The sequence below is a fragment of the Aulonocara sp. 'chitande type north' Nkhata Bay genome, linkage group LG2 (assembly GCF_057382095.1).
Source record: "Aulonocara sp. 'chitande type north' Nkhata Bay isolate Kocher_YH1m ecotype deep benthic linkage group LG2, A_spYH_male_GT1.1, whole genome shotgun sequence".
NCBI classification, from domain to species: Eukaryota; Metazoa; Chordata; class Actinopteri; order Cichliformes; family Cichlidae; genus Aulonocara; species Aulonocara sp. 'chitande type north' Nkhata Bay.
The window spans coordinates 35,724,201-35,737,469 of NC_141345.1; the positions used below are offsets into that span (position 1 = coordinate 35,724,201).

The 13,269-nt window shown below is 38.9% G+C and overlaps 2 protein-coding genes across 3 annotated transcripts; both read left to right on the plus strand.

The window, feature by feature from the left end:
* Positions 1 to 4,843: 4,843 nt before the first annotated feature.
* On the plus strand, positions 4,844 to 5,817 carry LOC147338319 (signal-regulatory protein beta-2-like). Its single transcript, XM_086260988.1, has 3 exons — positions 4,844 to 4,886; positions 5,046 to 5,369; positions 5,444 to 5,817. The coding sequence occupies exons 1-3, from the start codon at positions 4,844 to 4,846 to the stop codon at positions 5,815 to 5,817; spliced, it is 741 nt and encodes a 246-aa protein (XP_086117114.1).
* Positions 5,818 to 10,761: 4,944 nt separating this feature from the next.
* On the plus strand, positions 10,762 to 12,475 carry LOC147338320 (signal-regulatory protein beta-2-like). Of its 2 annotated transcripts, XM_086260962.1 has the most exons (6): positions 10,762 to 10,804; positions 10,943 to 11,263; positions 11,352 to 11,708; positions 11,812 to 11,928; positions 12,210 to 12,259; positions 12,356 to 12,475. In XM_086260962.1, the coding sequence occupies exons 1-6, from the start codon at positions 10,762 to 10,764 to the stop codon at positions 12,452 to 12,454; spliced, it is 987 nt and encodes a 328-aa protein (XP_086117088.1). In that variant the 3' UTR covers positions 12,455 to 12,475. The 2 variants fall into 2 exon arrangements, with proteins under 2 accessions (XP_086117088.1, XP_086117078.1); XM_086260952.1 differs by having other exon boundaries at positions 12,210 to 12,454.
* The last annotated feature ends 794 nt before the right edge of the window (positions 12,476 to 13,269 follow it).

The window sequence follows — 13,269 nt, forward strand, 5'->3', positions numbered from 1 at the left end:
TTTTACTCTTTTTAACTTAAATGTCTGTGTTTTACTTATTATATTTGGACTCTCAAAGCCAACATAGTTTTGTTGCATTTTTTGTCATCCCTGATTGAACTGTATGAACTTGTCATCCTTTCTGCAATAAATCAAAATTAATTCTCCTGATGCTTTTTATGTTTATTTAAAGACATCTAGTTATCAAAGGTATAATGCAGTATAATCTGGTTTCAGGTCATTTGTGAATTTAATCCAGCAGGGAGAACGAAAAATCAAAGGAAAATCTGTGTACAGATCAAAGGTTGTGATGCTATGCAAAAATTGAGACTATTTCGATGTAATGAATTGCTTTCTTCAGTGACTAAGTAAGTCATGTGTAATACATTCACTTTTTTTTGCATGACAATCCCAACACTGACACAAGCATTGTGTGCTATGAACTCATAAAATCCTTACTAAGTCACTTGCAAGCTTTGGCTTGTAATTTTGTGCTCTGTGTTCCAAATATGATTGCTTTTAGCTCGAGAAGACTATGGCAGAGGCCAAAATGCTAAGATTGAGGTTTTAAAGCACCACAAACCAATTATGGATGACTACATGCATTATTTATATAGTTTCATGTACTTTCACGTACTCTTTCATGATCACTGGTGATGGCAGGGATGTAGTTTGAACAAGTTGACATCTTTGCGCTCAGACTCCTGATCACCACAACAGACCAGCTAGGAACCATGGCCTCAAACTTGGAGGTGCCAATTCTCCATGGTTATTTGGACATTTAACATAATGATTGGGCAAGTTACTTTAAAAAAGTAATCGGTTATAGTTACTAGTTACTTCTTCAAAACACTAATTGTAAATTAATTAATTACTAGGAAAAGTAATTATTGCGTTACTTAAAAAAATGTTTAAATAACAGACAGGCTGATCACATGACTGTCAACATGTGAGTTAATCAACACATTGCGTGCTGGACTGCAGGGTGGCAACCAGAGGAGGACCTGCCACTGCAGCAGATTGTGTGATTAATGCAAGCACACAATATAGCAACAGAGAAACTAGAAAATCATAAATGTAAAAATTATGCACTAAACCCAAGTCCCCAAGTCAGCTCATTCCCCCAAAGCCAGCACAGGAGGACTGGAGGACCACGACACAGAACGTAAAAGTAATTTCCAGTTATTGCAAATGTTTGATTTTAGTTTAGACCTAAACATACCATTTTATAGGTTTAGAGGGCAGTTACTTTGGGCCTGGTAGGTTTGGACAGATTTTTTTCTTTAATAAATAAAATCATGATTACAAATTTTGTGTTTACTCTGGTTGTCTTTGTCCAGTTTCAAAATGTGCCCCTGTCTTTATTAAGGCTTTCATTGTTAATATACTAGAAATGTTCTAGAAAAGTTATTAAAAGTTTATTTAAATGGAAAATGGCCTGTATTTATATAGCGCTTTACTAGTCCCTAAGGACCCCAAAGCGCTTTACATATCCAGTCATCCACCCATTCACACACACATTCACACACTGGTGATGGCAGCTACATTGTAGCCACAGCCACCCTGGGGCGCACTGACAGAGGCGAGGCTGCCGAACACTGGCGCCACCGGGCCCTCTGACCACCACCAGTAGGCAACGGGTGAAGTGTCTTGCCCAAGGACACAACGACCAAGACTGTCCGAGCCGGGGCTCGAACCGGCAACCTTCCGATTACAAGACAAACTCCCAACTCTTGAGCCACGATCGATTTACACTGCACTCCTCTACATGTTAGCAAAGCTGATTAGTGAGGGAAAACTTACCTGCTCTATTTCCCTGCCTCTGTTTATGCAGACATCTGGAAATGTCTATAACAATTTAACAATATCATAATTGATATAAGAGGAGTGAAAACAGAGCCAGAGGCAGCTTGACTACCAGCCTAATCTCTCTTCAGTGTCCCCACAGGGAGCATGTTTATTCACAATGTATATCATCATCAGAATCAGAATACTAAAAGGAAATTATGTGGTTACAGTTGCTCCAAGACAATAGCTGTAACAGACTGGATTAAATTAAATAACACAATATATTACAAAGTTAAGAAATATAAGAAATAACTCTAATATATACGAATAGCTCAATCATAAATATCCAGTATATTATAGAGGTGAAATATATATGGTTGACAACTGTAAAACTTTGTTAATTTTACTACAGAGCATGTGCAAAAATGTGTAACTATTGCACTGTGAACTGTGCATTAGATGGAGGAGTTGTACAGGGAGATTAGTGGTGCATTTGGTTAATCTCAGCCTCTCACTGAACGTGTTCCTGTGACCTGCCAGCACATAATGGAGTGGGTGGGAGGTATTGTCCAGCATTTTTTTGGACTACATCCGCCTCTCCTACACCACCTTAGGGGAGTCCAGCTCCATACTCACAACATTACTGGCCTTGTAGATCAGTTTATTGACTCTGTTGGTATCTGCCACCCACAACTCGCCACAACAGACTCATAAAAAATATTGGGCATTGTCATGTGTACTCCGAGGTATTTGTAGTCCACCACAGTGTCCACATCGACTCCCTGGATTGAAACAGGCGTCACAGGTTTGGTCCTCTTAAAGTCTAATTTCAAGTCTTTGGTCTTTGTCACGTTGAGTTGCAGATGATTTTGCTCACACCATTTACAAAGGCTTGAACCGCAGCCAGGTACTCCATCTCATCGCCCTCACTGATGCATAAAACCACCACAGAGTCATCAGAAAACTTCTGAGGATGGCAGGTCTCTGTGCAGTGGCTGAAGTCTGTGGTGTAGAGGTTGAAGAGGAAAGGGGAGAGGACAGTCCCTTGTGGTGTGCCTGTGTTGCTGCTAACCTTGTCAGACACATAATGTTGAAGACACACATGTTGTGATCTTCCTGTGAGGTAATCAACAACCCAGGACACCAGAGAGGCATCCACCTGCATTGCTGTGGGCTTATCACCCAGAAGGGTCGGCCTGATGTTATTGAAAACATGACCCTCACTGTGCTCGCTGGCTGGTCCAGATGGGCATAGAGCAGGCAGACAATGGCGTCCTCAGCTCTGGTAAGCTGGTAAGAGAACTAAAGGGGATGCTGATGTGGCCTGACAATAGGTTGGAAGCTTGTCAAGAATGACTCTTTCCAGGGTCTTCATGACGTGGAAAGTCAGTGCCACAGGCTCGAAACCCTGGAGCCACTGGGACGTGGCATCTTTGGTACAGGAACGAGGCATGATGTCGTCCACCGCAATGGGACCCTCTGCAGACTCAGACTCAACATGAACAGTTTATTAAAGAATCCATAAGGCTGGGCTGCACAGGCCTTGAGGACACGGGGACTCATCCTGCCTGGCCAGCAGACTTGCCTGAGTGGAGTCTTCTCATTTGTCTTTGCATCTGGTCGTGAGTAAAAGTAATCAGTGGGAGAGGGGTGTCACGGCACTCCACACCACTCTCATGCGCTTCTGCTGGAGTTTTCACTCCAGTTATCTCCTGTAATTTTCTTTAGCCTCTCTGATCTTTCCCTTTAATAACGCCATAGACCCATTCTCACCTCCTCTCTATTGCCTGCTCGGAAGGCCCTCCTCTTGTCTTTGAGGAGCGCTTTGGTGTCTGTTAGCATTGATTTGAGCTATTGCCCTGTAAAAGCTATCCTTGAGTCTGTTTGTCCGCCACCTCAGCAAACTGAATCTCGTGCCAGACGGCAGCAGCTTAACACCCGGTGTCCTGGGTGTGAGCAATCCTGCAGGATGCTGCGTGCCCTGTGAGTGCTGTACAGGTCATTGAGGGAGGGAAGAGGATGTCCGATGATATTTTGGGCCATATTAATGACCCTCTGAAGTGCCTTTTTGTGTGCCATGGTGCAGCTGGAGAACCATAGACAGATGCAGTATGTCAGCACACTTTCAATGAAGCAACAGTAGAAGACAATCAGCAGCCCCCACTTCAGGTCCACTTTTCTGAGGATTCTCAGTAAGTGGAGAAGCTGTTGGGTATTCTTTACAACCGCCAAGGTATTTGAGCTCCATTGGAGGTCTATGTCTATGTGCACAGCCAGGGACTTGAAACTGGACAACCTTTCCACGCACTCCCCATTGATGCTGATGGGCTGTAGCACAGACTTCCTCCTTGCTGTCTCAGGTGGAGCAACTCTTGTTTGGAAGTGGAGAAGACAAACAAATGGACTGGGGTGAGTCTTAGTCAGTCTTAAAGATACACCACAGTACTCCCCCAGAAAAAAATTGGAGGTAAGGAACCTGATGGTAGTTTGAGCCGGGGATGAAAAAGAAAACCTTTTGACAAAAAAATTGATTTCATAACGACAATCATAATACCCATGATCTCTGAATAAGGGTGTACCTGGAGCTAACTAATAGAAAAAGAGCTTGCATATTGTGATTATCAAAAAAAAATCACAAATAAAATCTTGCACTTATTATTCTATCAGTTCAGTCTGCTCTTCAACTCTTCCAAGGAAGAAATTTCATGACCTTCCCACCAAAGAAACATTGCAAATTTACTCGAAAGTGTTACAAAGTGTTACATATCTGGGGTATATCTTGTTGTATGTACCAATAATTATTATCCATGGATCCATGCTTTTTGCTTGAGAAGATGAATTACAATCACAAACTCGAATATAAATATGAAAACTGAACAATCTGAACAACTGCAACAGAAGATGAAACAGAAAAACCTCTGGTTGAGATCAATGTGACAGGAAGTGTACTTTTGAATCTATTATGTTTTAACCAATCAGAGCTATCATATGCATAGATGGTCTTACCCAGTCACTCATCTCACTTCCTTCTCTCACAGAAATAGCAATGAGGTTCCTAAAAAGGAGTAGTATCAAGATGGTGGGGTTATGGATGACATGGCTATTTCTTCATCAAGGACGTAAGGGCTACTTTTCTCTGTTCATAAATCTGATATACGTTGTTACTGTAAAATATATATGTGTAGAGTTATAGATAATAACAATAATGTTTTTGAAATGATAACAATTTAAAAATTTTCAAGCAAAATTTTGTTTTTCTGTGTTTTGTTTCAACTCAGACTCTCTGGTGCCAGTGAACATAGTTCAACTTGGTGAAGCGGCAACCTTAACATGTGCTTTACCGAAAGAGCTGAGCAGTAAAGCAATCTACTGGTACAAGCAGAACATTGGAGAAACTCTTAAATTGATATTGGCACTGTATAAAAATACACCACCGGAATATGGTCCTGAATTTTCAAATTCAAGATTTAATGTAAATAATGATAAAAATTTTAGCAACTTGATGATTCTGAAGACAATCCAAGAGGATGAGGGAATCTATCACTGTGGAATCACAGAGTGGATTGATGCTGAATGGAGTGGGACATACCTGTTAGTGAAAGGTAATTTTGCACCCTAATTTATCAAATATCTTCTGAGCATGCTTTGAAGAATGTTTGTGTTTTGTATTATAAAGGAAACATTCAGAGGACATCAAACTACTCTGTTGTCCAGCAGCCGACAGAATCAAAACCGGACCGTACAGGAGACACAGTGACTCTTGAGTGTTCAGTCCTCTCTGAGTCTCAGAATGAGGCATGTCCAGGAGATTATAATGTCTTTTGGTTCAGAGCAGGATCACAAAAATCTCACCCAAACATCATCTACTCTGATGGAAATAGAAAAAACGAATGTGAGAAAAGATCAGAGACTCAGAAAAACTGTGTTTATCACTTCTCTAAAAATATCAGCGCTTTTGATGCTGGGACTTACTACTGCGCTGTGGCCACATGTGGAGAGATTATATTTGGAAATGGATCTTCAGTGGAACTTGGTACGATTATGAATTAAGTACTGGAATTAATACACAATAACATGTTATTCTAAAATGAGGCATAAGACTTTTTAAGAAGATTTATTTGTTTTTATTTTCCAGAACAAACAACACAATCAATATCTATCCAAATGACCTTATTAGTGTTCTTGTCCATTTCTGTCGTTGGAAATGTTTTCCTCATCTTCTACCAAAGATTATGGAAACCATATAAAGGTAAGTGTTATAGAAGTTATAGTCTTTCTTAAAGGCAAAACTGACCTCATTGCACTTGGAAAATGGAAAATAAACATATATTCTATATGTACATGTCAGACAAATTCAGGAACGAATGCCACATTAAGTGCATTTTTGACCTACTGTCATATTTACAGGAACAGAAAGTGCTATATCAGGAGCACAAAATGACAAATTGCACCAAGCTGTAAGTAATAACAAATATTGTTAGTTAAAATATTGTTTTACCAGTTATTTATTACAGTTTTTGCTCATGGTTTTAATTATAAAGCAGGGTGAAGCTGATGAAGAGCTAAACTACGCCGCAATTAATTTCTCTGAAAGAAAAACAAAAGGAAGACGGAAGAGAGAGTTTGCTGAGGACAGCGCCTACTCTCAAGTTAAATGTTGAACTTCATGACAATGTTGAGCATTTCCTGAATTTTAAAAGGAACCTCATATTCTGTTATTGACCTTATATTTGAGACTTGGCAATTTGTTTGTTCCACCATTTGGGCTCTCAAAGCCTGTAACTTAGATTTATTGCATATCTGAGGGCAAAATTTGAAACTGTACGTAGTCCTTGTTTTTTTTTAAAATTTTGAATTAATAAATGTTTCTTTAATTCCTCCAATGCTTTGTATGTTTGGTCAATGGTATCTATTTGTTTCTGCTATTTTGTGACTTCAAACAACAGAACGCAAAACAGGTTAAAGCTCTTTTTTGTGCAAATTTAAAATTCTGATGTGGAAATTGACTGTGTTTGAGAAAACATTTGACAGAATATAAAAACATAAGAAAATATCTGCATACACTCAACAAATACTTTATTACATACACCTAACCAATAGTGGGTCAAATGCAATAGTTCATTATGACATAGCCAGTATTGGGGACTGTATTCCGTTACAGTTAGCATTTAAAAAAGCGGTACTCAGGATACAGTTACTTTGCTGAAGTAAATGGATTACATGGTGGTCTTTTCCTGTTTTATATGTTAGGCTATGCCCTCTGGAAACCCAAACAAAACAGGCAATAAGAGGCTCTAATGCAGGGGTGGGTAATTCCAGGCCCCGAGGGCCGGTGTCCCTGCAGGTTTTAGATGTGTCCTTGAACCAACACAGCTGATTTAAATGGCTAAATTAGCTCCTCAACATGTCTTGAAGTTCTCCAGAGGCCTGGTAACGAACTAATCATGTGATTCAGGTGTGGTGACCCAGGGTGAGATCTAAAACCTGCAGGGACACCAGCCCTCGGGGCCTGGAATTGCCCACCCCTGCTCTAATGCCTGGGTCTCAATCTCGCGGACGATGTCACCTCTACTTGCGGCCCACATAATGACGTGAAGAAATATTTTTTTTAATTATTATTGAAAAAATGATTTAATATGAAGGCAATAGACAGAGTGTTACAGGCATAGCCCTAAAGAATGTAGCCTCATGGGCAGTGTAGTCCGTGCTGCAGGGAGAATGATAAGATAAGATAAGATAAGATAAGATAGAACTTTATTAATCCCTCGGGTGGGTTCCTCTGGGAAATTCGACTGCCATACCTGTTATGTGTCTGTGAGCGTGAGGGAGGGAGACAAAGAAGAGTCATAAAGTAAGAGTTGTTACTGACCAGAAATGGGAGAAGCATGTAAATATAATAATAACCACTGCAGCCAAAAAGAGTACCTGACGAGCCCAGTTGTAAGTAAGCTATTAAGCTATTACTGATTTGGAGCAGCCTTTTGACGCCTCTCTCTGTCTCTGTTGATCCTGACAGCAAAGTAAAAAACTATAGTTTTCAGCTATGAGCCTGACACGAACCCGACGTATTAGCCAGAGGTCCCTTTACTACAGTTCGGAGCCGCGGACCTGTTTTATATAGTTTTCTACACGAGGTCGCTGCAAAAAGTGCAGCCTTACCTAATGTCCACCTACTGTTACTCATTTTATATTAAGATTTAAAAATCTAATATGTATTGGTATGGTGAGTAACTTTCAGTAATAGTAATAAATCACGCAGCAATAGTACATCATGTAGTTTTAAAATGCATGATAATATATAATATAAGTAGTCCAAAGTATTCATAATACATTACTCTCATTGAGTAACGCAACGTAATACGATACAAAATACATTTTGGGCCATGTACTCTGTAATCTGTAATCTACATTTTAAAAGTGACCTTCCCAACACTGGACATAGCTTTAACAAGGTGCTGGAAACTTTCCTCTGTGATCTTGGTGCATATTAATGGTCCATATTAACATGATAACATCATGAAGTTGCTGAAAATCAGCTGCAACGCTTAAATGCAACTCTCCCATTCCACCACATCCCAAGGTGCTGTATTAGAATGAGATCTGGTTTAATTGCAGGTTGACTTCACTGAGTGCAGAGACATTGTGACATTGTGCGTGCTTCCTAATCAAAGTAGTCATCAGAAAATGGAAACGCTGTTGTCATAAAGGGACTGTGGCATTTTAAACTATATTTAATTGGTACTAAGCCCTAGAGTTTGCCAGGGAAATATCCCCACATCAACATGCTACCAACAGGTTGGATTGTTAAAACAAGGCAGAATAGAGCAATACTCTTGTGTTATTTACAGCAAATTAAGACTGCCAGCTGAATGTTGAAGTGGAAATTGAGATTACTCTGACTGGGCAATGTTTTGGAATCTGTTATCATCAGATTTTGATGATTCTGTGAAACTCTTTCTTGTTCGTACCTGACAGGAAGAGCACCTACCGTGGTATTCTGTTGATGTACCCCATTTATTTCAATGTGGCATCAGGAAGGCATTGTTTCCCACAGAACTGCTTCTCACTAGATATTAGGCATGGTTGTGCAGCCCATGTGGCATCAATAACCATCCCATATTCAAAGCAATTTAAATTATTTTTATGATACTTTGTCTGAATTTCAATACAGCTGAGATTACCTGCCATGTGATCGGCTGTGTCAAATGCTATAACCTTAGGGTGTGGGTGCGGGTTCTGACTATCATCTGTACTCTTTCATTAAACATGACTTCATAGTACTTGGCCTGGGTTGGGTGCATTGAGAATGTGTGATATCAAGACAGTTTTCAGGCCAGATCATTCACAGCTCCCCTTCTGTCAATGAGTGTTTTCATAATTTTAAGGACATAATTTCTAAAGGCAGACAAGAGGAAGAAGGTTTTTGTTTTTGCAGATGATGTGGCTTCTTATGCCTTCATCAAGCAGTGACCTCCAGCTCACACTGGGGCTGTTTGTAGCCAAGTGCAAAGAGGCAAAGAGAAAGTTGCTCAATCACTTTTTAATACATTTAAAAAAAACGATTGGACCAGATTAAAATATACAGTTTCATATCAAGTGGGTGTATTTTATAAAATAACTGGTTCAACTTAAAAAATCTGGTCAACCAAGTGATTTCTCATATCTACTAATGTGAAAATGTTGTCCCAAGACACTGATGACATTGATTTTGTTTTATTTTCAAACTCGACAGCGTAGGAGTCGACTGTCCCCTTTTGATGATCTGAATCCTTTTCATAAATGTTTTAATCAAAGTTTTATTCACAATAAAGTCTGGATCTTCTACACTGCCTAAGGTGATTAATGAAGAAAACCTATGTGCTCAGATGATCAACTGCAGGATAATTTGCTCCTATACTGGCTTCTGCTGCCTGTGTTTCCACATAATATACAAATGCATATAATAATGATCCGCATAAGTAATTTCACAGTGGTGAGAGGAGAGTCAGCTTTATAAGCATCTCAGTCTCTTGTGAGTCTGCTCACAGATGCACACCGACCCCCAGTGCTCAGCCTTGATATATGCTGGGACATATGCTTAGTATTTTTGTGCATCATTTCCTTATTACTACCCTGTCTTGAAATAATAAAGTATACTTATTTTGAATCCTCAGATTGGGGTGGCAGCGGCTCAGGAAAAAAGTGAGTCTTCTACCAATCAAAAGCTTAGTCATTCATTCCCCAGCTAATCTATTTTGCATGTTGAAGTATTTTTCATGAAGATGCTGCCCCTCTGGTTTCTCCCAATGTGGATGTGTCCACAAATGTTCATCATGCTGCTTAGGTGTTGGGAAAAGAGCTTGTATGAATGTTTGCATGACTGCATGGATTGAATTGGCTTGCAGTAAAAAAGCACTTTGATTGCACTTTGACTACTTTCAGTCCACTGACAGTCACAACTAAAATGTTGCTCTTATTCTGGACATGTGGTTAATGTGGGTGACTTTTGGTGGAATATCTGCTTCTAGGTCGTTTCCTATATGAATAAATAAAATACTCCTTTGTTCTGTTTTCTGAACCATGCAGCATCGTTTCATGTTGCTGTTCACGTCGTCTGAAAAACAAGATATTATGACCTCTTAGCAATGAAACATTCTGCTTTCAAATTTCCTCTGAAGTGCAGAGTTTGATGTATTTGAGGTATTTCTTGCAGTGCATATCGCAACCAAGACAACCAAGAGCAGAATTGCCATTTGCTGTTTCTGTGCTTAAGATTTAAAATTAAAATCAAACAGAGACAGTCAAACATAAAAAGTGAACAACGTGAAACCTTGCAACAGAAGATGAAAAGAGAAGATGTGTTTTTAAAAAGCTCAAAATGAGACCAGTGTGACAGGAAGTTTACTTTTGAGTCTCTTCCGTGTTAACCAATCAGATTTCTTTCATGGCCCAACCCAACATGCTCCTTTCACCAACTTAACTTACTGAAAAACCCCGAGAAGGAGCAGTGTCAAGATGGTGGTGTTATGGATGATATTACTTCTTCTTCATCATGGGAGTAAGTGCTAATTTCTTCTGTCATTTGTCATTTACGTTGAATAGATTTGTCAGGATTTATCAATAATTATGTTAATAATAATTTTAAGATATTCGTCTAAAACAAAATTTTGTTTTTCTTCATTTTGTTTTAACTCAGATTCTCTGGTTCCAGTGAAAATGGTTCAGCTTGGTGAACCAGCAACCTTAAAGTGTGATATATCCAAAGACATCAGGAGTAAAGTATACTGGTACAGGCAGAGTGTTGGGGATACACTTAAATTTATTGTGAGACTATATCGAGATACAGAACCTGTGTATTATTCTCCGTTTTTGAAATCAAGATTTCCTGCAAAGAATGCAAACAATTTTAGCAAACTGACTATTCTGGAGACAATCAAAGAGGATGAGGGAATTTATCATTGTGGAACCACAACATGGTGTGATCTTGAATGGAGTGGGACATATTTGTTAGTTAAAGGTAATAAACAGACCAACTTTTACAGACTTTTTAATCTTTCAGAGTATTTTTTGAAGAATGTCATTGTAATACATTTTATATTATGCAGGAAACACTGAAAGGACATCAAACTATATTGTTGTACAGCAGCCGATAGAATCAAATCCACTGCGTCCAGGAGACACAGCAACTCTACAGTGTTCAGTTCTCTCTGATTCTCAGAACAAGACGTGTCCAGGAGTTAATAATGTTTTCTGGTTCAGAGCTGGATCTAATAAATCTCATCCAAACATAATTTACACTGATGGAAATAGAACTGATCAATGTGAGAAAAGATCTGACCATCAGGATAGATGTGTTTATCAGCTTTCTAAGAACGTCAGCTCCTCTGATGCTGGGACTTACTACTGCGCTGTGGCCACATGTGGGGAGATATTATTGGGAAACGGAACTACAGTTGAACTTGGTATGATTTTGTTTTATTTGCTGGCATTTATACTAAACTATGTTAATATCAAGATAAGTTATAAGACTTTTTAAGAATGTAATTTTTGTGTTCTTTTTTGTAGAGCGAACAACACAACTCGTGTTTAATCAAATGGCAATATTAATAAGCTGTTTGGCCATTTCAGTCATTGGAAACGTTTTCCTCGTCTGCAGACAAAGCATATGTAAGAAAAGTAAAGGTAAGTGTTATCTGAAGGTAAAGAGTCATGCCTTTTACAAACAAAATCTTTAAATGAGTTTTCCTATAACACCATAAGGTAAACTTTTGTTAATTAATTGTTAATGAATCTGTACGACACCTCCTTCCCCACAGTGACTGCCTTTACTTTGTGTACCTGAATTTGTTTAATGCATGTATCTATGTCTATGAGTGAGATTTTTGTGACAATAAATTCACAAGGTAATATCACATTTAGTGCATTTCACTATTATAATTTATTGTTACAATGTATATTTTAAGGATACGAAAGCGCTGTGACAGAAGTCCAAACCGACAATTTGTTCCAATCAGTAAGTACGAGAAATTACAGCTGTTCAGTTCACATATGTCTAAAGAGTTCCTCATCACAATCTAAACTATGTTTGTGTGTTCTTATTATAACACAGACTGAAGCTGATATAAACTACGCTGCACTGAATTTCTCTGAACGAAAAACCAGAGGAAGAAGGAAGAGGGAGTTTACTGAGACTAGTGTCTACTCCTAAATGTTGATGAAGTATCAACATATTGAGTATGTCCTTGAAAATAAACCTGACATCCTTTTACAGAGTCTATGTTTGTGACTTTTTGGTATTGTTAGTTTCAGTCTTTGTCATAAATTTGCTTCATCACTAATGCAATTTGTGCTGTCAGTATTTGTTGTACTTTTTTATCTGTGAAAAATGGTTGCCTTGGTTTTCACATTTAGAAGAAGATTACATTTAGTCCCTATGGGGGTAGGGTGGGGGTCAGTTTTATTTTAAGGGCTGGGGCTGGTGTTGGGATGTTTAATTACTTTGCACAAGAGTTCTTTCAGAATAAATACACATCTATGTGCTTATTTCACCTTCTGTCACTGTCCTGGATCTTCACTCAACTGTTTTGAGTTGCACTTTCTTGTTCTTAGTTAAGCGTATCCTGAGTTTCCTCAGATCTTTGTCATGTCCAGTGTGTGAATGTGCGTGTGAATGTGTGTGTGAATGGGTGGATGACTGAATGGAGTGTAAAGCGCTTTGGGGTCCATAGGGACTAAGTAAAGCGCTATACAAATACAGGCCATTTACCATTTACCATGCCGTCGTTATATCCTTCATGTTGCACACGCTCTATCAGTCAGCGTTAGCATTTCAGTAAGCCTACTCATACCCTATTCAGTTGCAATTACAAGATGAGTAGCCTCGTTCTCTTAGCATTGAGCCTAAACCTTGGACTCATGATATTATGATGGTTTCCAATGTTCAGCCAGTCCGAGTGTATGGGATTCACATGTTACTTCATTTCAGTGTTTCTTTATATTATCATTTTATAAATGTGTTGTAAG

Excerpts from the sequence above, each read along its gene's own strand:
- LOC147338319 (XM_086260988.1), top strand. The coding sequence starts at position 4,844 with ATGGTGGGGTTATGGATGACATGGCTATTTCTTCATCAAGGAC. Across the intron at positions 4,887-5,045 it reads GCTATTTCTTCATCAAGGAC|ACTCTCTGGTGCCAGTGAAC; the intron begins GTAAGGGCTACT and ends GTTTCAACTCAG. Across the intron at positions 5,370-5,443 it reads GACATACCTGTTAGTGAAAG|GAAACATTCAGAGGACATCA; the intron begins GTAATTTTGCAC and ends TGTATTATAAAG.
- LOC147338320 (XM_086260952.1), top strand. The coding sequence starts at position 10,762 with ATGGTGGTGTTATGGATGATATTACTTCTTCTTCATCATGGGA. Across the intron at positions 10,805-10,942 it reads ACTTCTTCTTCATCATGGGA|ATTCTCTGGTTCCAGTGAAA; the intron begins GTAAGTGCTAAT and ends GTTTTAACTCAG. Across the intron at positions 11,709-11,811 it reads CGGAACTACAGTTGAACTTG|AGCGAACAACACAACTCGTG; the intron begins GTATGATTTTGT and ends TCTTTTTTGTAG.